We start from the raw sequence: 23,085 nt of genomic DNA on the forward strand, positions 1-23,085 counted from the left end.
AAGGTAAGGACCAGGGCATCGGGTCCCCTCACTCCCTCTGTCCCCTCCCCTGCAGCTGCCCCAGAGGGCAGCCCTGCCTGGGGCTCAGTGGGCAGGCCCCTCCTCTCCCGCGGGGCATTCCGGCTGCTGCACATTCAGTCTCCGGGGTCTCGGGGTCGGGGAGGCGGCAATGACAGTACCAAAACCAGCTGCTCCCTGCCCTCTCGGAATGTGGAATTTTCCAGGACTTTCCGTGGCCAGGAATGGAATCATCCTCAGAGAGTCTGGGCCCCTCCCCACAGGAGTCTGTTTGCAGCTACTGGCAGAGTGGGTGACTGTGCACGTCTCGAGGACGAGGGAAGTAAAATTTAACACGGCTGCAGTTTCCCCTCTTGATGTCCCTGTGCAGACGCCCACCGCACTGCACGCCAGGCCTCTCTCTCTGCTGGTCCCGCAGCTGCTGTCCCTCGACCTGCCAAACACTCAGCTCGTCTCCCCCCCCCCCCCCCCCCCCCCCCCCCCCCCGTCCTCGGAGCTGCCCCTCGTGACCCATCCCTCTCATGTCCTAGCGCTGGTCCTCCCGTCCCATTACTGTCACCCCGGAAGGACACCTGGACATTGCTGGGACCAACCTCCTGTTTTACAGATGAGAAAACCTGAGGCCTGAGAGAGACATGGTGTGCCTGGGGTCACAGGACAAGCGACAGGGTCAGGTGTAGAACCCAGGTCTCCTTGCTCCCATGGGGGCGTTTCCTCTCCTCCAGTGACTGCCTCCTAGCCCCAGCACCCACCCTATTCAGTCAGGTTCACAGAGGCACCTCCCCAGCTCTCTGACCTTCAGGTGGGCACCCCTTCCCACAGCTCCCGATGGCTGTCTGCCCATCCCAGCTTGGGTCCCATCCATCTCTGAGAAGGCCATCGCTCCCTGCCCAGTGCTCATGGCTGTCTCTGTGCTCGGGTTTTCACTCTAGGCAGCTCACCCCACGCCTAGAACATTTTAGGGCATTCCAGAACATTCCAGGCAACCCATCCCTTGCCTGGAATGTTCTTCATCCTTCGTTTTGGCCTAAGAAGCCTTTGCTGCTTTGGGTTCCCACCCAGCGGTGTCCTCTGTCTCTGTTGTGTGTGAGGGTTTGGCTTCACATATTCGGTCTCTGAAGACCGTCAGGGGCTCCTGTGCTCCTCTCGCCCCTGTCCTTCTAGCCCAGGGCTGGGCGGCTGCTCCGTACCAACCTGCCCCTGCAGCCTGCCCCCTCTGTGGTGTCCAGCTGGCTTGGAGCGGGGACCAAGGCCCTAGGGTGCCACACCTGCAATTCAGCAGCCAGGCGCCATCGCCGCCAGTTCCAGAATTCTCCCAGAGTGGAAGCAGAAAGACCTTTGTTGGCCGGAAGAGGCCGCCGGGCACACCCCTTCACCCCAGAGCTCACGCCCCGACCCCTGGGCTCGGACAGAGAGAACCTAAGCAGTGGGGACGGGAGACCCCAGCTGCCCTCGAGGCTGGAAGTCACAAAGAGCCTGTCCCTTTCTGCCCGGCGGGGGCCAGCGCGGCTGGGCGGGGCTCTGCGCCCTGGGCAGCTCCGCTCTAAGTGAAAGGACACGACGCGGTGGGAAGGAGGTGCCAGCCAGGGTGCCGTCCTGAAACAAAACACAGCCACTCTGGGGTTAGTCGGCAAGTCCAAACACAGCATTGGGGAGCGAGCGGAGGTCCTGTCCTCCCACGCGGAGCGCTGTCCCGGCTCAGCGTCCGCCGGAGAGGCTGCAAGGCAAAGTGAGCAGCGGCGTTAATCTGCGGACGGGTGAGAGAAGTAGGAGTGTGGCCCTGGGCTGGCCCCTTGGCTGCTCTCCCTCACTAAGGAGCTGGAAGGTGGTCCCTGACTCTTTGCGAGGGTATGAAGCAGACATATTTAAAAAAAATCAACGTAATGGGAAAAAAAAAGATGCTCATGCACCATTAAGACTCATTCCGGTGGAACTAGCCGGGGCGAGGGTGGGCGGGGCGGACGCCGAGAGAGAGACCGTGTTTAGGACACAGCTGGTCTGGGCTCGGACAGCGGACAGCGCTGGCCTCGGCTCCGGGCGCGGGTACGGAGGCATGCAGTGGGGTCGAGGCTTCGGCTACGTGTCTCTCCTCGACTCGGGCTGCGCAAAAGCGGCCCCTTGGGCTCCTCCTGCCCCTCAGCAGGGGCTGGTGTGGTCGATGTGCTTTCCTGGCATTAAGTTCACTATCGACAGCAGTGACGATGGTGCCCGGCACCCCGTGCTGGCCCAGTGGTGGCAGTCCCTCAACCTGGAGTCTACAGGTCCCCTAATCTCAGGCAGGGCTTGTGAGCCACTGAGGACGCAGGCTTCTCAGGGCCGGGCAGGCGGAGGTTTGTCTACTGGGGACAGAGGCCCCTGGTGACCAGCAAGGCTGTGTGGGGCGGGCGGGGACAGTGGCTGCTCCAAGGCTGCGTGTGAGAGGGCGCTGGGGGCCGGGGAGGGGCAGAGATGGCTACTGGCTCTGTGACAGGGAGTCACACTCCAGGAACCTGCAAGAGAGGGGAGGAGAAAAGCGACACAAAAGCGTCCTACAAAGGAACAGACCCGACCACAGCTGGAAGGAAGGCAAACCTTTGAATCAGGTCCTTGAAATACAAGCTGCAGGAAGCTAGAACATTTTGGTGGACTTCAAACTCTCTGCCTTCAACAACAATTTTCAGGTCTGTAAAGGCTTTCGCTCTGCGCTGCTGGTTCAACTCCTTCAACATTTCTGCAGAACAGAGAAGACAGACAGGGCCAGGTTCCCATTAAGAGGTTTTTTTTTTTTAAATTAAAAAAGATTTTTTTCAAGAAGTAGAGAAATAGGAAAACACTTGATATTTTCTTGGCAAGACTGGCTCAACACCGACACTCAAAGGAAGTCACAAACATAGCGCGTCAACAAGCGGCAACTGGGAGGGGCACAGGACTGAAGGAACCACAACTTTCCAAAGCAAACAAAAACAAAAACAAAAAAGGAACCCCAACCCAAACCAAACAAAAACACAACAAAACAAAACAAACCAATCCCATACAAAACAAACACGATAAAAACCCAACCCAGAAATCGAAAGGTCCGGGGAAGAGTCCCATAGTGACAATTGGAAACACAGAGAGTGCGTTATCACAGACGACTAAAAACTGCTATGTCACTACGGAACAAGCTCTTCAAATGCCAATGATGTGTCTGATACCAAGTAAAGCATGGCATTGTGATGCGAGATGGGCTGGATATGGTTCGAAGGAATAAAAACCACAAAACCTGCAGAAACAGCGTCTCTTCTGTTAGACACTCACAGCCAAGGCTGGGGAGAGCTGCTCGGGGAGGGGTCCCTCGAAAGGAAGGGCGCAGTGGGACCTGGGGAGCACCTCCTTCCATGTCAGACTTTGGGGCTGCTGGAGGAAGTAGCCAGGAGCTGGGAGAGGCTGCAGTACCTCCTCCCACGTCTGGGCTTGGTCAGGACTCCCTCCCTTGCCCGGGGCTTCAGCAGCCGCGGCGAGACTCACAGACTCAGCAGGCCCCGGACAGTGGCCTCTGGGCCTTCCCACCGGGCTGTACACCTACCTTTGCCTGTGTTGTGGCCACCTGGGGCCGGCCCAGAGAATGCCCCAGGCCCATGGGCTCCGAGCCTGGGGATGACAGAGCTTCTCCCAGGCCCATCGCCAGGCTCAGACGGAGGAAGGAGGAGAGCCTGACCACTACGGTGCTTAGTTTATATAAACTCTTCCATTTGCAAAAGTTAGGGACTTTGGAGGACCCTGCTCCCTCAAGCCTCGCCTGCCTGCCCCTGGGCAGAGCCTGTCCTTAACGTTGCTGGGGGCTGGACAGCAAAGGCCCAGATCTGGGGGCCAGAATGACCTGGACTGTTGTGAGGCAAGTTATGTCATTTGGCCGGTGAATGGGGAGGGTGGTCTGTAAAACTGAGCCCTGCCTGCTAAGTCCCCCAGGGTTACCCCAGCCCTCCAGGTCCACGTTGTTCCCTGGTAGATGTCCTGGAACTGCCCTCCTGTGTGCCCTGCTCCAGCCTGACTCGTAACCTCTGTCCACATGGGCTGTGTTGGTGTCAGCTCCTGCTAACATGCCCTGATGAGCCCAGCACTTCTTCCGATGCCTGGATGCCCTGGGAGAGGCCCTTATGCTCCCTGAGCCTCTGTTTGCACATCTCTGAAGTGGGCACATGGGATCCTGCTTTGATCCCAGGGCTGGTGTATATCAGACGCTCAGGGACGGGCGGGGCCTGTGGGCTCTGTGGCTAGGCAGGCCCAACTCTGCCGAAGACCACGTGAGGGAGACTCCTGGAGCACACCCAGATGGGGGGACTGGGGTGAGCGGGCAATGGCAAATCATCGGTCCCCACCGTCCCCACATGGGGCTGTGTTGGAGTGGCAGTGGGTCTGTGGGTTGGGGGGCTACTGGCTCAGTCCCCGAGAGGCTGCCCACAGGTGTGCTCAGACCAGTAGCTGGGTACGCGGCCTGCGTGGAGGGCACGGGGGTGCCGGCCGGGCACGTGCAGGGGAGTGAAGGCCTGGGGAGGGGTGGAGCTGTGAGGGCTGGGATGGCAGGGTCGGATCTCAAGAACATTTCAAAAGGACTCACACTTTACCCTCTGGGCATCGGGGAGCCACCAAGGACTCTGTGCAGGGAGTGACAAAGTTAGATCTGGGGGTCAGCCAAGTCGGTCTGGCAGCCATGTCAGAGGCAGGGCAGGAGGCAGGACCCTGGGAAAGCCTGGGCTCCGCCTTCCATCAGCTGCCAAAGCTTGGGAAGGTTAATACGTGTCCCCGTGGCGGTGGCCCTGGCACGCACCACGAGCCTAACGAGCACGTGGTAGGCTCACTGTTACTGTTGGTGGCAGTGGTGGCTCCACCATCCAAGAGAGAAGTGACAAAGGCTTGAACTCTGACAGTCACAGAAGGACACAGAAAGGTGAGTGTGTGGTCTGTGGGTGCATGCCACAGAACCTCAGTGCTGGAGGGGACATGGAAGGGGGAGGCGTGAGGGCCACGTCCAGGTTTCTGGAGGGACATCAGGAAGAGGGGGTGATGAGTTTAGTTCTGGGGTCAGGGCTAGGGCCTGTGGGACACGGGGGTTGGAGGGAGACATACAGCGGGGTGCAGGAGGCAGCGGTTGGGGCACAGCGGCGGGCCCCTGCTGCAGGAGCATGGGGCCTGGGTGTGGAGAGGCTGCGTGTGCAGGGACAGCCTGCAGGACCAGGTGGGGCTAAGGCTGGACCGCTGTGCTCACACACCAGCTTTCCAAATGGCCACCAGCCGAATTCATTCCCAAACCCTGAGCCAGGTGGGTGATGTCACCTTCTGAGCAAAGCAGTGTGGGGCGGGGAAAGAGGTCTGGGCGGGAATTCCAAAGACCCGGATGCTGGTTCTTATTCCAGTTTTGCCACTATGTGACCCTGGGCACATTGCCCCAGCTTTGGGGGCCTCAGTTCCCTCAAGCACCAAGCACACCTGCTCCACTGCCCCCTGGTTGCCGCACTGCCATGAGTGGCAGAGGCGGCCCGCGTGCCTGCTGAGTAAACCGCGCTCAGGGAGCCAGGAAAGCACAGCGGCACCCATGCTGCCACTGCCCCTGGGCCCAGAGCATTCCGGGCGTTTGGGGGCATTTTACTTCTGAACCAAGGTCCCAATGACGATGACACCCCCAGCCCCAGACCCAGCAGCAGCGCCTCCTCCCAAGGATTCCAGGAGGATTGGGGAGGGACGCGGAGACCCAGGTCCCCGGAACTGCAGGCGCTGTCTGCTCCGACTGTGAGGACACCTGGGTTTAACAGCTGGGCAGGGTGACTTGGATTCAGAAGACTGTTTCAGTTGACGGAAGTGCTCACGGGGATTCCCTCTCACAGCAGGATCCCAAGCACGTTCAGAGTATTGATCATTCGGTATGTGCTTACTGCCACCAGCTGAGGGCCGGGCCGGAGAGGAGGCGGCATTTTGGCAGATGGTGACCATGACCTAGGATCCATGGGAGGGAGCCCGCACCAGCTCAGGGCATCAGCTGCCCTCCTGCCCACCCCCTGCCTCGGCAAAGGGCAACCCTTCCTGTCAGAGGGCCAGTCTGTGGGCCGGGGGTGGGGCCCGACCTGCACTGGGTCATCAGAGTGGACTCCAGCAGCTCCCCAGCATCCTGGGGAATTTGGCTGCCTCAGGCTTGTGGAGGAAGGGGGGCCCGGACACCTGCTGGGCCTCCTGGGCCTCTGCAGGGCTGGGCTCCTCCCCCGCCCGTGGGAGAGAAGCCTTGGCCACAGGGCCCCTCTCTGTTGGCCAGCATTCTGGTCTCTGAGTGGTCTCTCCCAAGTGGATATCCCTCTTGTGGCTGCGAAGCCCCAGGACACCCTTGCTTGCCCACACAAGTTCTGCCCTCTGCCTTTGGGCTTACCCTCCATAGGGAGCCCCCGCCCCCCCGCAACCCTATTGACAACAGGGCATAAAGCATGGGCAGAGTTCTTCCTTAGGCCGACTGCTTGGCTCCTCCCTTGCCCCTCCCACACCGAGTTCACTCTCTTCTGGTCCCCTTCCTGCCAGCATCCGGCCTGGTCCCACCATCCTCTTCACCTGGGTCACTGTGACTGCCTCCAAGGATGTCCTCTTGTTTCTGGCCTGTCCCCCTCCAAGCCACCTCCACACAGCAGCCTGGCCATCAGCCCTACTTAAATAAACTCTCCTAGGCTGAGCAGGGAAAGCAAAGCCCCCTCTTTCCCACAACACCCTGGTCCTTCACTCCAGGGCTGGCCCTTCACCCTCCACGGAAGCCTCACCTGGGCAGGCCCACTCCCAGCCTCCACTCATCTCTTTGCCCCTCTGCCCAGATCCTTCTGCCTCCCTTCTTCTTCTGGCTAATTCCCATTTTTTCTTCAACACCAGTTAAGGTATTATGAAGCCCCCCTGTCCTCTGCCCTCTTTGGCAGCCTCCCCTAGCCCCCGAGGCTTACCTTTGGAGCATACTACGTGCTGTAACAATTTACCTGTCTGCTGCACTTCACAGTGTTTTATTTATAATTTTATCTTCAATACTTAGCACAGGGTTTGCGTATATACAGTGTGTGTGGTAGATTGCAAGGACTCTTTGCAGCCCCTCCCACCAAGGGGTGGAGTTCATCTCCCCACCCTTTGAATTTTGACTGGCCCTGTGACTTGCTTTGGACCCTAGAATACGGTCAAAAGGACAGTGTGTGAGTGGGAGCCACAGATTCAGGAGGCTTGGCTGGCTTTTGCTCCTTCTCTCAGGACCCCCGCCACTACCACCACCTGAACAAGCCTGGGCTGGTCTGTGGCAGGCTGAGAGACCTTGTGGAGCAGAGATGAGGCATCCCGGGTGAGCAGTTATCCTGGCCAGACCCGTTCCCAGTATCAGCTGAGCCCGACCCACACTGCAGACTGGAACCACAGCCTAAAATCTGGGCGGTGGCTGCTGTGAGCCACGGCATCGCAGAGCTGTTCTGCTGCGCAGCCAGAGCCGCCCGGCACAGAAAACACGAATACACGCAGACCCCGGCACTCAGAGAGCGTCCTCTGGGTCGGTTTCTCCTTCGCTCGTTCCGGTGGAAGCTAATTACCATTATTATTTTTAACTGTGGTCCATTTTACCTTCTTAACCGTTTTCGCGTGGGCAGTTCAGGCGTGGTGAGCACATTTCTACACGCCCGCAGTCAGTTTCCGGAAGCATTTTTATCTTGCAAAACTGAAGCTCTGTCCCCACTAAACGGCACCCCCACCGCCGTCCCCCTCTCTCCGCCATTCCATTTTCTGTCTCTCTGAGCCCAGTGGCTCCAGGCACTGGCTGTGTCTGCGGAATCACACAGTACTCGTCTTTCTGTAACTGGCTGCCTTCACTGAGCATGACATCCTCGCGCCTCACCCACGTCCTAGCGTCCGTCACAATTTCCTCCCTTTTTAAGGCTAAATATTACTCCATTGCAGGTGTGTAACACATTCTCTTTATCCACTCCTCTGTTGATGGACACCTGGGGTGCTTCCACAGTTGGCTAATTCTCAGCACCCCATTATGGACATCTCTGGATCCCCGATCTCTGGATCAAACCCCATTGTGAGGGGTTAGGGTAAACCGGCTCTAGGAGCCCGGCGGCCAGTGGCCTTGTAGGACACGGGGACACGGGGGAGGGTGGCCTGGAGCTGGGCACTCGGTTTAGAGGTGAGTGAGGCCACAGACAGAACCGAGACTGGAGATGAAGTTGCAGCCAAACGTCTGCACATTTTTCATGAAACGACATGCGTTATTTGTCAGAGACTAATGGGCTCTTTCCAGCTGGGCTAGAAGGGCTGTCGGAGGCGGTAATAGAGAGGAAGCGGCGTCAGATACGGAAAGGCAGCAGGTTTCAGTGGCTTCGTGGTGGGGAAAGCCCATTACATCAGGGCCCTGGGAAAGGGTGTGTGGCCAGATAATTTTTCCCAGAGCTCAAGTAAGAGCCCAGCCAGGTGACAAATGCTCCCAGTTCCCATTGATATTTATGACACGCCTTTGATAAAAGACCCGCAAAAATTATAAACTCAGAGCAGTTGTGAAATACACTGAGAAAGCCCAGCAGAGACTGTGTCACGCTCGCCTGGGGATAACTCATCTGGAAGCACAGGAGCTTGATGAGTGCACCCTGTGGGGACAGAGGGTGGCTTTGCACACAGCCTCCTGCTGCGGCTCCTCAGCAGGGACACGGAGGGACAGGGAGCACGGGAGCAGACCAGCCTCCAAGCCGAATGCTTCCTCCTCCTCCTCCCCCGACTGATGGGATCGTACACATCCCCTCTTCTCCTTTGCTGCCCTGAACTTAGAACCAACCTTGAGGGCCAGCTGGGCTCCAGCTTCCAGGGAAGATGGACTCAAATGATCTGTGGACCGTGCATCCAGCCTGGGTCGGAAGGGAGGGCCCCCTACTGGGAAGTCACACCCGCCCCCAGAGTTCAGGGTGAGTGGGGGACCAGATGCAGACATGTTCTTGGTGGTTACAGTAACTTCCCCGAAAGACAACCTGACAGAACCATCTGACGTGTTACAGCCAAGTGGAGCTGGACGGAAAGAATGCAACATTCGAGCCCTCTCTAACTTTGGGAGACACCAGTGTTGGTACCAATGGGGGTGACCCTACAATTTGTATGTCAGTCTGTGGCTCTAAAGCATCATTAAATGAACTGTCCAAGTCCTCCCTGGGAAGGCGTTTACCTAGTTTGTGCAGCCCCAGTGGCTTTGAAGAGCCCCGAATGGTCCTCCTGGGAAAGACTGACCACCTTCGCATGCCCTGGAATGCGGGTGAAGCCTGAAGCCTAGGGGGCAACTCTGAGAATGGGAGCCTCCACATGGGGTGGCCAGAGGGAGATTCACCCAAATACAAGCAGATAACCGGTCACCCTCATTGACAGCTCTTGCCGTGTGTCACAGCAGAGTAGGAGTCAAAGAGAATGGTCTTTTTTTGTGGAAAGAATAAAGAAGAGCAAGGGACAGATTGTGAGGACCCCAGCACCAGCTCGAGAAGGCTGGCCAGAGGGTGGTCACTGCAGAGGTGGGGGCAGACCCTTGGCTGATCGGGGGAAGCCACTGGGCAAACCCGAAGGCTGCTGTTGAAGGGAAGTGCCCTGGTTGGGTTGATACTAGCAGCTGCTAGTCCTTCCTGCCCCCAGTAAAGAAGCTGCCACCTGGCTCCTCCTCCTGCTTAGAGGATGCAGGTCCAGGGGATGCAGGGGCCTCCACGAAGCATGTTATGCAGGTTCTGCCTGCAGCATATTAGAGATATTGCCTCTTTCCATGGGAGGGTGGGCCCTTGGAAAATGGTGGGTGGTCCTTGGCTGGAGGGAATAGAGTCAAGAAGCCAGGACAGAGTTGGGGGAGAGACAGAGAGAGAGAGAGAAAGACACACACACACACACACACACACACAGAGCACGGTGCACAAGACCCTAGTTCAGAACCTTGGAGAGCTCCATGGGCCCAGGGGACAGGGTAGAAAACCAGGAGGGCTCTAGAGAGGTTGGGGGGCCCTGAATGAAGCTGAGGGGTGGACATCCCCTCCCCGAGGCAGACTCTGAGATCCGGGGTTCTGGGAACTACAGGCCTCTTGTGTCTGTTTGGCCCATTCGTTTGTTCACTAAACAGGAGTTCGTCTCCTTTGGGCCGGGCACTGGGTGGGTTGCTGGGGACACACATGAATGGAGGTGTTCACAGAGCTGGGGAGCTCACGGTTTCATGGGGTACACACTAACTGTGATGCCGAGTGAGAAGAGTGTACTGGGAAGGCCCTGGGCAGAGGGGTTCGGGGGAGGGACAGCTGCCTTGCTCAGCAGAGCACAGGGAAGTCCACAGGGCCCCGCAGGGCCATGGGAGCACTCAAAGATAAGCAGGAGCTTGCCAGGGGGGGGCTTGGGGGCAAGGTGTGAACGACGGGGACATGTGTGTGTGTGTGTTGGAGTGTGTGTCATGTGTAAGTATGAGGGTACGAATGTATGCTGTGCCTGTGGGCATGTATGTAACCACGTGTACGAGCATCTGTGTGTGTTCGATTGGGTGGAGTATGCGTGTGAGCAGCAGGGAGAGGGGCCCCAGACAAAGGCGGGTCCATGTCACACTGTGAAAGAAATGTGCCTGCAGGCGGGTTTTTCCCCGCAGGACACTGGGGGCCACTGGTGGGTTTCACGGGCGAGAGGGCGAGCCAGCCTCATCCCTTCCACTCCAAGGGGCCACTCAGAATCTACCCCGTCTCTCTTGTACTTCTCCCCCGCTCTTGCACACCATCGGGCACCCCCTTTTCTCCACTGCCCTCTGCTGGTCCACCCCATTCTGGTGCCCCTCCCGCAGATCTCCCAGGCACACAGTCAACCAGCCAAGCCCAGGTGCCAGGTGTCTGCATAAGGTGAGGTACGGTGCTGACAGCCGGGGAGGGGAGCGGGCTGCACAGGCAGCGTGGGGCATAGATGGGCACATAAACCGACAGTTCTAAAGGATTTGTAAGAGTTAGTGAACTGGAGCTGGGAGTACCATCAGCTCAGCTACCCAGGTAAAGAGGGAAGTGCAACGGAACCTGGCATAGGCCTGCCGAGGGGGACCTACTGTCTCCATGCCCTCAGTTACTGCCGTTGTGTCCTGCATACCAGCCTGTGAAGGGGCACTCAGGCCCAGTCCCAGGGGGTCCCTGGAAGGGTCAACAAGTGGGCTGTCCCGACACCCTTCCTTCCTGTCCCCCTTCGACTCCACCTCCTGCCTTCCAGCTCTGGCCTCTCCCCTGCCAATCCCTCCCTGCTCCACGTGTCATCTGTGCTGGCTGAATTCTGTCTCCAGTGAGACTGAGCTCTGGTGGGGTAGAGATGCCGCCATTCGCTCCCAATATTCCTAGAGCCCGGAGCAGTCTCTGGTACCCACAGGAGGGCTCCCAGGGTGGCCCCCAGGTGCTGGGCTCTGAGCAGCGACAATGCGTCCGATACCCTGACGCAGGACGGGCAGGCCTGTCTGGGCATACCAACCGTGCTCTGTGACCTCCTGGGTTGATTTTCTGGACACAGGACTTGTATAGCTTCTGGCCCCACAGGACTCGCGGATGAGTGATGGAAGGAATGAATGAGTAGTTGCTGGATTGGGGAAGGAGGTGGGAAGGTCTGGGAATAGGAGGTGATGAGCTAGGTCTCAGTTGACGGGATTTGAGCAGAAAGCCTTAGAGAAAGGGCACAGAGACCCAGCAGGAGGGCTGGGAAGGACCAGCAGCTGCAGGGCCTGGGGCAGCGGGTGGGAGGATGGGTGCAGCTGTGGCAGCCACCGGGGAGAGTGGGATGCTGTAGAGGGGACCCTGGGAATGCTGGGAAACTACCAAACCTTGGGATGCTAGGCATGCCCAGGCCCCCGTGTCCTTCTGCCTGGCAGCACCACTGGGGAGGGACAGAGCCTGCAAGCCCTAGTGCTTGCTCCCTCATCCTACAGAAAGGAATGTAGAGAGAGAGGAAGGGTGGGCGGGCTCGTTCTGGGACACACGGTGTCCCTTTTGGCAGGGACACACTTCCCAGGCTTCTGGGCAGTGATGGGGTTGTCAGCCTGGAAGTCAGGTGGAAGGAGAAAGGACGGAATTCAGCCAGAGCAGAACCTGGGCCCTGCCCTCCTCGAGCGCTCAGTGCTCCGAGGGGGGCTGATGATCGGAGGCCTCAGTGGAGTTCAGGATGATGTGGGTGGCAGGGCTGGAAGGAGCAGCCAGTTCTGTCTGCACGGATGACGCTATACAGCAATGGTGACCACGAAGGGCCATGGTGACCTTTGACCCAGAGCCCCTTCTGTGTGGTGTGGTCCTGCCCCTTCCTCCACCTCACTGGACTTAACTTTGAGCGCCTTGTACATACAGGGCAGGGGAGGGGAGGTACCCAGCCCGACGTGGGGGCCAAGCTGGGTTACCTGACAACGGCCTGCCCCACCTACGGCATCCATTCTCAGCCTCGGTCTTTGCATCAGACTCAGATGGAAGCTTCAAAAACAAAAACAAAACAAAACAAAACAGAACAAGAAATCCTGGTGTCTGGACCCCACCCTCAGAGTTTATGATTCAATAATATGAGGGTGACCAAGGCACCAGCATTTCTAAAAGCTCCCCAGAAAATTTTAAAGCACAACAAAGTTTGAGAACCTCTGGTCTCATGTCATTTCATCTTTTTGTTCTTAGTCTCAAAGTGTCCAGATCTGAGCTCTGAGCTCAAAGAAATTTACTGAAAAAATAAAATTAAGGAACAACAGCTCGAGGTGCCAGCAATTTATGCAAATGAATGCAAATAAATACACACTTCCATACATATGTTTATGCAAATATTCTTGTAGTCCTTGCAAATCACTCACCCGCCTGCAAGCAGCTGCCTGTGATTTCTTGGTGAGAACCCTGGGCAGGGTGCCCGGGTTAACGACAGGTGGTATCACGACCTCTCAGAACAGACGTCTCTATTAGCAAAGCGTCCCAGAAGTCCCCCAGGGAACAGTTCGAGGAGCCCAGCTCTGTGCCCTCAGACCCCTCCCCAACTCACTCAGACTCTGGGGGTACTCAGGGCCCCAGGCCAGGGAGGGGTGGGGTGGGCACTCCAAGGCAAGCAGGGCTGTGGACAGAGAGCGCAGGCCTGGCAACCAGGAGAGGGCAGGTCTGATTGCCAAGCGCCGGACTGCCTGTCACTCTGTGCCCGCCTGGGTGGGCTGGCGTGTGGCTGGGCCTCCGGCCCCACTCGGACAGGGTGCTCCACGTGTGCTGCCTGCCAGGTCCGATCCCACAGCCCACTTACAGAAACTCAGTGGGAGACCCTGGACTTGAGAAGAAAACTTTCTCAGTCAAGATGAGCGACTGCCCCCCCCCACCCCAGCAGTGCGCACATATTCCCAGGGAACACTGGTGTGGTGTCCGCACTAGTTTGCAGCCCCTTCCCCCAAGGTCTGTCCAACAGGCTTGGCTGCTGGAACTCAGGGACACCCTGGCTTTATTCCTCGGGCGTGCGTGGGTTCTACAGCACAGAGATCCCGGGCCCTGACTCCTGAGAAGGCCTGAGAGAACTGAAACCTCCCTGCCCCCTTCCTGCATGCTCAGTGCTCCCCAGCGTGTGCTCTCCAAGCTGAGGGCCTCCCCCAGGGGCTGCCTAGGGTGCGGGGAGTCCCCCCAAGCATGGCTGGAGTGTGACTCTGAAGATCCACCTGAGAACCGGGCCCCCCGGCCCTTTGGGACCCTAGCTCAGCCTTCCTTGGACAGCCCTGAGAAGGGCACATGCCAACTCTTACTGCTCCTCGTCACGGCTTCTGGGAGGTGGAGGCCTTAACTATTTGGGAGGCTTGGCGGAGAGTTTCACAAGGGCAGAGTTCTGTTTGTTAGGCACAGTGGGCACTACTTTTTTGTTGGCTGATGGAATACATGTTTTCTCCACAACAACCATGCCTTGCTGTCTTCCCCAGCTGTCCACGTGACTTCATGCATCATTTGGGGCAGGGGGCATGGTTTTCCCCATGAGGGAGCTTGCCTCTGTGAGGTTGGCTGCAGACAGAGCCCCTTCCCACAGACCCACGGCACAGCCCATGTCAGGACAAGCCAGAAGTCAGTTCAGGTATGATTCATGTCTCCGCAAACACCTGTGACAGCGACCTCTTTATCACGCACAAGAATCTGAGCCCCTGGTGACAAGCCACCTGTCCAAGCCCGAGAGTGCCCTGGATTCCAGTCCGGTGGAGAGAGTTCCATCCTGCCCTGTTGGGAGACAGAGCTTGGTCTCGCTGCCCTCAAAGGTCCCTCTTTGTTGTGGCTGGCTCAGCTTTTCAAGAGGAACCGGGCTCCCACACCCAGAAAGTTCTCTGCTGGAGTCCCAGCTGGCTCCAGCTCTGCCACCAGCCTTCCCACAGCGCTCTCCCCGGCCGTGGAGAGCTCTGCCTCCCTGTTGCCGGTGTCGCTCTTGCTGGCTTGAACCAAGCTTCTAAAGGGCAATTCTGTTCTTTAATTACTTCGGGCTGGCCCTTCACCTCTTCAGCTTTTCTGGGCTGTTTAGGAGATTCCCTGTGGCTCCAGGGAATCTGGAGTGGCTGGCTGTGTGATAAGGGACATGGGAGATAAAGGCATCTCCTTTGGAGGGCAAGGGGAGTACCAGCCTCAGAGCCCCCGTGGCTGGTTGGCTGCCGGCCTGGCAATGAGCCTGGGGTCTGTTTCACAGCAGATTGTCATCTTGAGTGATCCTGCATGCTGACGCCCAGGCAGACCTGCCATGGGCTTTTCTAGAACTTCCCTCCCTCACTAGAAACCAGCTGAAATGACGAGAGGAAAAGAGAGGGCCCTTGGGGTTAATTTCTGTGGTCAACTGGATCCACCAAGCTGAGCCTGTTGGGAAACTTCCATCCCCTTCTCCCGGCTCTGAGTATAGATTTATTATGAGACCAACTCCCGTAGGACCCAGGATGGAATACCCAGAATCTAGAGCTGAGAGTTCAGAACCAGTCCAGAGCCCAGAAACAACCTAGAGACCAGAAAAAGCTCAGGATTTGGATCTAGAGTCCAGAACTTGAAAGTTAGGACCTTAAAGCCCCGACACAGAGGCCGGATTCCCAATTCAGAAACCTGGAGCCCTGGCAGCTGGGCCGACTCTGGAAAACCCTCTCTCGGCCAAGCGTGACAGAAAGTTCCTTTGCTGCCTGCAGCCCCTGACTGGCACCTGCCAGTGTGCAGAGTATTAATTATGGTCAGAGCTTTTCAACATGCAATAAAAAGCCTTTTAAACTGATCCGAGGGGAGGTGATTAATTCTATTAAGTGGCATTATGGATCTTTCTATCTGTTGCTTTCATAAACATAGTTGTAGGCAGAATGTTTTATTGTGGGCATAAAAATGTCCCACATTACAATGCATAAGCACATATTGATGTTATATTTCTTTCCCGCGCTGCGCGCCCCAGTCCCCAACCACTCCGAAAAGAAACTACACGTCTTAATAATTTATGCTGCAAGTTTTAACCAGGATTATCAACGGCAGGGTTTGAGCTTTCTCTTTTAGCAACACAATAGATCATAGTAAAAATGCACCGACAAGCGATGTGTCCGTTTGATTTTTTCCACCTGAATCAGCAGCCCAAACTCCAGACACAGCGGTTTAAGGCAAGCAGCACACTGAAGAATTTAAGTCTAAGCATTTAATCTGTTCTTTCCATAAATTTCTGCTGCTTGTGCTTTATAATGATTCTACCAGAGGAGGTTTATTTATATCGCAGATTTTCAGCATCAGCACATTGAGAACACAACAGCCATCGCTCAGTCAATAGCTCACAGCCATGTATAATATCATTCCGGAAATCAAAAGCCCATTTGAAGAAAAGAAGGCTCAGATTAAAGTCACTTTAAGACATCAATAACTTGGAACTGGCTGAAGAGAAGTTATAAATATCCAGCCTGCGCATATGCAAATAAGCGTTGGCAGACGCGCCTGCCGCTGAGCCCAGGAACCTCCCGCGGCCCCTCCCTCCCCGGGGCACATGCGTCACCGGAGGGGGCGGGCTCAATGTCCCTGGGGGCGGGGACTCCCCATGGCTTTAGGACTAGCTGCTAGTGGGAACAGCAGCAACCCCAAAGCTACCTAGATTGCTTACCACGTGTCAGGTGCTGGGCCAAGGGGCTCTTTAACGACCCCTGATGCCCTCGGCCTCCTTTCAGACTACATCCCAGGCACGTATGCCCCGTAGCCCCTTCCCCATTGCCCTCGGCTGCCAGTGAGGGTGTGTTGGGGAGAGGAGGAAGCACCTGCACTTTGCAAAGACCCTGAATGCTTGCGTCCTGCCATCCTCCCTGAGATCCACCGAGGGCATTATCTCCTTTGATCCTCAAGGCAACCCCGTGGCTGATGGTTCCCATTTCACAGATGCGGAAAACGAGGCTCAGAGAGAGTAAGGTCCTGGCTGCAGGGTGGCAGAAACGAGATTTCGATCAAGCTCTGTTTAATTCAAAGCCTTGCTTTTTAAAATAGTTTTAGTTTGCTGTATTTCGTTGCTTCTGTGTGCCATAGCCGCCCTCAGGGCACCCAGGGGCCGAGGAGCACCAGAAACGGAGATGGCTCCAGAGCCAGCTCTAGAGGCCAGAGCCCTGACCTAGACGGAGATGGGGGGTGTCAGGGCTCTGGCCTCTAGAGCTGGCTCTGGAGGCAGGCTGGGGCGCTGGCTGATAAGGCTGGCTGGGTGGGATCCCTGGGAGAAGCCTGAGGCTGGGCAGATGGAGCCAAGGCAAAACCCAGACATTGGTTCTGGAGCCAGCTGGAGGCCTGGGATCGGGACTTGAGGTGAGTGAAGGGACTTTAGGTCTTGGGGAAGGAGGGAGCAGGGTGCACCCTTTGGGGTGGCGTGGGACCCAAGGTGGGGCTGGTGAACTCGACGGCCATAGGCTGGAAGCTGCACTACCCAGGGCACCCCTAGAACTTGCCAAGGTTATGTGGCCAAAACCCGTGAGATCACTACCACCTCAGGAGACAGACACTCGCTCACTGCCCAGGAGCACGATGTGGTCCTGAACGGGGCAAGGATTCATCAAAAAACCAGGGGCCTGTGGCATGTGGGCAATAATAAGACGAAAAGGTTAAACTCGACAAGTGTCTGGATAAGAGAAAAAGTGACAGTAAGCAATTCATAACTGAATTAAGTTATGTAAAATTACAGACGTTGGTGACCGAAAGAAGACAACTGTCTCCAGGGTGACTTTGGTCTAAAGATACCCTAACTCTGGGGCCACCTCTGTGCCCTCCAGGCTGTCCAGTCTCCCTGGATTCCTGCCATCCCTATTCCGTACCCACAGCTCCACGGGGTTTATACTTGAGTGCTGTGGGCAGAATGGATTGCTTTTGGCTACAGTCGTTCATTCATACATTCAGCACATATTTATTGAGCACCTACTATGTTCTGTGCATTGGAGACACAGCAATAAACAAAACAGACCAAAGCCCTGCCCCCGCGGAACATGGATTCTAGAGGGTGTCTGGTGATCTCTCTGTCGGCTCCTTGTCAAGGGCAGGGGAGGCTTAGCCGGTGCACGCAGGCTGGGCAGCCGGTCATGTAGAGAAGCATCCGATCTCTCTTGCTTTTGGCTGCACTTGGTCCCAGAGCTCGCAGCAAATGGCTTTTTGGAGCTTCAAGTCTCATGACGCATCATCTCTCTGCCCTGCTCCCTAACTCACAGGGTGGGGTGCTGATTTTTTTTCTTTTTTTTAAGTCCTTCCCAGGACCAGGTTCAGTGGGATGGGAGGATCTTTACTCCGAGGTGGGTAAGACCACACCCTTCCAGACAAAGGGCTGAGTCCTGGGGTAGGGTTTACACACCTGTGTTCCTCTGCCCGGTGCCTGGGGGGCTCTGAGACAAGCCCAGCTGAGCAGGGCAGAGCGCTGGCCCTGTGATGACCGCAGCGGGGGGCGGGGGTTGGTTGTGTGCCCATGTGTGGGCAGCTACGCCTCTGTGGGGGCTGGGATGCAGTGGGAGCCTCCTCCGGGGGGCCTCCAGGATATGTGGAATATTCAGACTGTGGACCTCTCTCTCTCTCACTGACTGACCGACCCAGCTCTTACTCCAGGCCCTGACGCTACCTGTCCACAGGGGAGGAGCTGGATTCCTGGCGGGGAGCTGGAGTCTCATGGGTTGGGGCCTGGGGAGACCTGAGACCTCGTGTTACCTGAGTCCCTCTCCCCTTTCTGCTGGTGAGAACCAGCTCTTGTTGAGACAGAACGTTCCACTCTCCTGGAACTCTCTGTCCTTCCAGAACCCTCTGACAGGCTCGAACATACTCTGTTCCCTGTAATTCCTCAGCGGGCCCTCTGGTTTCTGCTTGGCAGCTGCAGGGGACCTGGGGACCGTGGCTGGGGACCCTGATGGGTAAACACAGGAAAGCGACTTCATGTGTCTGAGCTGAGGCTTTCTCGCCTGGGAAACGGAGGTTAACAGTACCCACCTCAGAGGCCGGTTGTGAGAATGAAATGTAGTGATACAGGTAACAGGCTTAGAGGAACACCTGCGGGCGACATGCTCGATGGGTCCCTCACAGGCCACTCAAACTGCACATTGCACAACCTAGGGGGCGCCACTCACCCCACAGCCATCACAGGTTTCTTTAGTTATTGTGACAATTTTCTGGTAGGTGGCAGGCAGGGGTCTTGAGGAAAGGGTCTATTTTAAAACTTCACATCAAGTTACTGAATTGGCCGCCGGGGGGTGTTCTAAAGCCATTCACAACCAAGTCGGGGAGACAAGTGAAGACAGACCATCATGATTCTGAGATGGGGGAGTGACGTCTGTGAGTGGGCCAGGGTAAGCGGAGGAGAGGATCCCGTCTTCCCGCTCTCCTCTGTTCCCGGCTGAGGCTGGTGCCTCAGAGTTCTGGCCTGAAAGCCAGGATTGGGGTGTGGGTGGTGGGGTGGTGGGAGGCATTCCAGAAACCCTGGCCTTGCCGGGGCAGCCTGGGGCTGAGGACGGCCTTGCTCCCAGGCCCCCACCTGGCCAGTCCAGACTTTGCTGCTACGGGCAAGGCCACGTATGAGGCTGCAGCACCAGCTCTGAGAGGCCCAAGCTCCTTTCCTCTGCCTCAGAATGTGAACGTTGAGTTCTCCCTCCCCTCCACATTCAGTTCTGCTGGGGGAAAGGCAGGCGGACACAAAATAAGTAACCAGAAGACCTCTGCGCGCCAGGCCCCACAGTGATTCCTGACTAGTTCATAATTCACCTCCCTGGTCCACAGCGAGGCTGGTCCCCAACGAGTGCCCGGGGCAGCCCTCCTCCCCTATGCATCCGGGGTGCTCAGCCCAGGGAAAACTGAGCCCCTAGCTTCTGTCAGTGAAGGGGACACGGTGCCCTGTGCTGGGTACACGCAGGGGGCTTTCGTGGGGAGCCCCGGAGCCCCAGTCTGACAACTGGCCTCCCCTGCTTCTGCTGGTCCAGTCCAATCAGCAACGGGCGGAGGCCAGACCCTGACACCCCCAGACTCAGCAACCTGTGAAGACAGGCACAGCTTTCCCGCTCTGGTGACCAGGGGCTGTGGGTGATTTCTGAAAGAGAGGGGCCTTCCTCACAGACCCTTGAAGTGTAGCCTGGGGTTAGATTAGGTTCTGGTGGCACAGGCTGTGGGGCCCTGGCCGACAGAGCCCTCACCCCTGTGCTGGCCTTTGAGCGGGGTGAGCAGGGTAGGGGAGGCGGGGTGGGAGGGCCAGGTGCAAGGGGCCAGAGAGAGAGACTGTCAGTTGGTCTGCACACCTCCCCAGGGCTCCTCCTACCTCCAGGTCTGAGGGTCCCTGAGGGCCCCTGGCAGGCTGCTGAGAGGCTGGGAGAATAATGCATCTTTAACCCCCCTGCTTCCCTGCCTGCCAGAGCCTTGGGAGCCTGGAAGGCTCCAGAAGCACAACACCCAGGAGACCAAGCAGCTCAGCGAGGCTGATCCAGTGAGGGTGGGGGCCAACCGCTCCTCCGGAGGTCAGCCCTCCGTGCTCTGGGGGAGCCCCCTGCCCAGGGGAGATGTTAGCCCAGCCTGCAGCTCTGTCCATTAGGCCTCCAGGAGTCCCGACCTCCCTGCCAGAGAGGGCCAGTGAATTTTTCCCTGCTCTGCTGAGATCCTTCAAAGATATCAACACATGGTTAATCTTCCTTCTGTTCAGAAATGCGGAGTAATTTGCCCGAATGGGGATTTCTGCATATTTATACTAATGTCTGTGTTTAAAGCTTATGAGACAGGGAATTGCTAAGAGATGTCCATTAGCAACATATACAGACTGCAATTATTTCTTTATGGTGTGTGGTTTGACTGCAGAATATTTTATTTCCATGGAAGGAGCAGGCTTTGCCCACTGTGTTTTCTTATGTGCCCAAAGAAATCAATAAGAACAGAAAAGAAATGAAAAGAGACAAGAAAAAAAGGCCTCTGACCTTTTAGGATCTGGGAGCCTTGAATACGCTACACCAGGAGTTGCCTCATGCTCGGAATGTAAACTTGTGCCCCCAGTGGGGGGAACCCAGTGCATTGAAGATTTTGGGGGGAAACCTGTGAACGCTCCCCAGGATGGAGGCAAAGCCTCAATTCATTCACCCCAAGGTGAGCCAGCGAGTCAGGGACAGGCAGGAAAGGAAACGGGGTGTCCTCAGAGGACCCCATATCTGACCTCCAGCTCCCCTCTCCACATTTCCACCCCAGGAGAGAAGCTAAGCAGAAAAGCAGGTTTTGATCTGAAACAAGATAAGCCTCGAGCCTAGAGGTTCACAGACCAAGGCTTTCTGGAATCTGCACAGATTCTTTTTAAACCAGAAGCTAGAACTTTTGGTGATTACACAGTGAAGGGTATGGATATAGGGTTATAATGCAGAACACCTGACACTTACATAAGGTTACTAATCAATGCTACATTAATTAAAAAAACAACAATAAAAACCTTTTTCCTGAGGGAGAGGGGCAAGGGCAGGTCCCCTTCAGTACCATTGAGCAAAGTAGGCAGTGTGAAGACAGCCCGGAAGAGGCGTCGGGGAGGGGTGGCTGCCAGTGGGTGCCCAGCTGGGGAAATCCCTCCCCCACCCCCACAGTCTCACCAGGAGCTCACCTCGGCTCCACCTCCAGGCCCACCCAGCGCCTCCCTGCTCTCTCGTGACTTGCATCTCAGGGCTGCAGACCTCTGGGCAACCAGCTCCCAGCAGGCCGACCACGCAGATCAGCACACCCTGCTGCTCTGGAGGAATGTCTCTGTCATCAGCCACCAACTGAGAGAAACTCACTGAGCCTGCCATGGTCCCCGAGATGCTGAACTGTCCTCAAGGGCTTTTCAGATAAGAAAGGCCGGACAAGCCGGGTGGAGGAACGCAAACGGGCACCTGACTTTGTGCAACAGATAGGAGCCAGGTGGCACTGCCATTTCCCACTTCTTCTCCTGGGGACCCCGACGCCTCCTGGCCCTTCCCCTTTGCCTGCTCTCATCTCCCTCGAGAGAGCCAGTGGCCAGTCAGCCTTCTGCACAGCGGAGCACCTGGGCAGCGCCATTCGGCCACCGTGCACCTCCTTCTCCTCCAGCGCCCACCTTCCCGGCCACCAAAAAGCCCTTCCATCTCCCGTGACTTCCCCTCCCCTGGAGGCCCCGTTCTCCTCCGGCCACAGACTCGTTCCCTGACGTCGGTGCTAACTTCTCACTGCCTTCCTGCACAGAAATCTTTCCCAAGAGGCGCTGGGGTCCAGAAGAGGGACAGATGGTCCCTTTCTTTTTATAACATGGCCAGTCTTTGGAAGTGAAGAGCTATAAACACACATTTTGCTTTCAGCAGATGCACTGTGGGCACAACACGTAGCATTTTGTGCGCCTCGGCAACGGTGAGAGGGTTAACTGGGGAGGGGGCTGAAACTGGGCAGACGGTCGGTGAGCATTCAGGGGGCCCCATTCAGCCTGCAGTCGGACCTGTGTCTCTGCTCAGCTGGTTCCAGGTCCACGCGTCCTGCAGACTGTGTCTGCTCACCTTGCCTGAGCCTGGGGACCACCGAGCACCCAGCCCACCTGGGTAGCAGCCATTTCTGAAGGGCTGGCAGTCTAGCTGTATTCCTGTGTGCCTCTCCTGACTCATCCTGAGGTCAGGTTGGAGGCTGCACGCTGGGGTGAATTCTCTTCAAGAGATCCACGGCTCAGTTTTACCACTTTCTCCCTTGAGCTGTTCATCACATGGGGGCCCTAGCAAAGGACAAGAATGGCTGACCAGATGTGACATCTGTTGAGCCGAAGGCTGTGTTAAATGCTGGTGGGAAGCTAGTTCCCAGAGCTTTGCCCTGGTGGCCCCTGGTCCATCGTTGGCAGAGACGGGAGACATCAATAACCACTTCTAACTGGACGTGCTTCTGTCTGGTAGATTTCAAGAATTTCATTCATTTACAAGGGCAGGAGTTCAATGAATGGACCTCATTAACTCCAATGATGTCTCATCTTTGCACCGAATTGGCTCTTTCGTAGGATGACTGGCTCCACTGACTTTATTGCATCGGCAATACCTGGTATAAAGTGTGGGAAATGCAGCAGCAAGACAGAATCTCCAGGGCCGCCTGACTCCCGAGCTCCGTGGCTTGTGGTGACCAGTGCACTCTGTGCAGCTTTCTCGAAGGGCCCAATGTCCCTCCTGGACTTACTTTGGGAATTAAGTCCATCCATCTGCCCACCCATCCCACAACCTTTTGGAGGAGAGGAAAGAACCCAAGAATCACCAATTTATATAGAGAAGTACCAGGCATACGGGTCTGGGAGACACAGACAGTGTCGCGGGGCTTGCGCATTGCTGGCTTGTGGACGGCACAGGTTGCGACGGGGAAGCTTCAAGGCCGGCCCTCCTGCTTGGCGGCTTCTATTGGGGCAAGCGTGGTACCTAATCCTCGGTGCTCTCTCTGTAAACCTGCCTCGCAGGGCTGCTGCAGGGATTACATAAGTGCGGAGTGGATGTATAATGAATGTAAAACGCCCACTCCATCCCCTCCCAGAAGGCAAGGCCGCATCTGCCAGCATGGCCCACCAGCTCGCCCGGAATGGTGGTCCCGACCTACAGCCTGAGACCGCCCCGCCGCCGCCGGCCTCCTGGTGCTGCATGGTACCCTCATGGCAACGGCCCTGGGGGCCGCC

The 23,085-nt window shown here is 56.8% G+C and overlaps 1 protein-coding gene across 2 annotated transcripts in view; it reads right to left on the minus strand.

Annotated features, from left to right (window-relative positions):
• KLHL29 (kelch like family member 29) overlaps positions 1-23,085 on the minus strand; it is a 272,918-nt gene that overhangs the window by 16,528 nt on the left and 233,305 nt on the right. For both annotated transcript variants that reach the window (XM_037035405.1, XM_037035407.1), the window contains exon 6: positions 2,590-2,728. In XM_037035405.1, the coding sequence (XP_036891300.1) occupies positions 2,590-2,728 (139 nt within the window). The remainder of the gene's footprint in view (positions 1-2,589; positions 2,729-23,085) is intronic.

Source organism: Sturnira hondurensis, unplaced genomic scaffold (genome assembly GCF_014824575.4).
Source record: "Sturnira hondurensis isolate 20B ecotype Veracruz unplaced genomic scaffold, ASM1482457v3 Scaffold0022319, whole genome shotgun sequence".
Taxonomy (NCBI): domain Eukaryota; kingdom Metazoa; phylum Chordata; class Mammalia; order Chiroptera; family Phyllostomidae; genus Sturnira; species Sturnira hondurensis.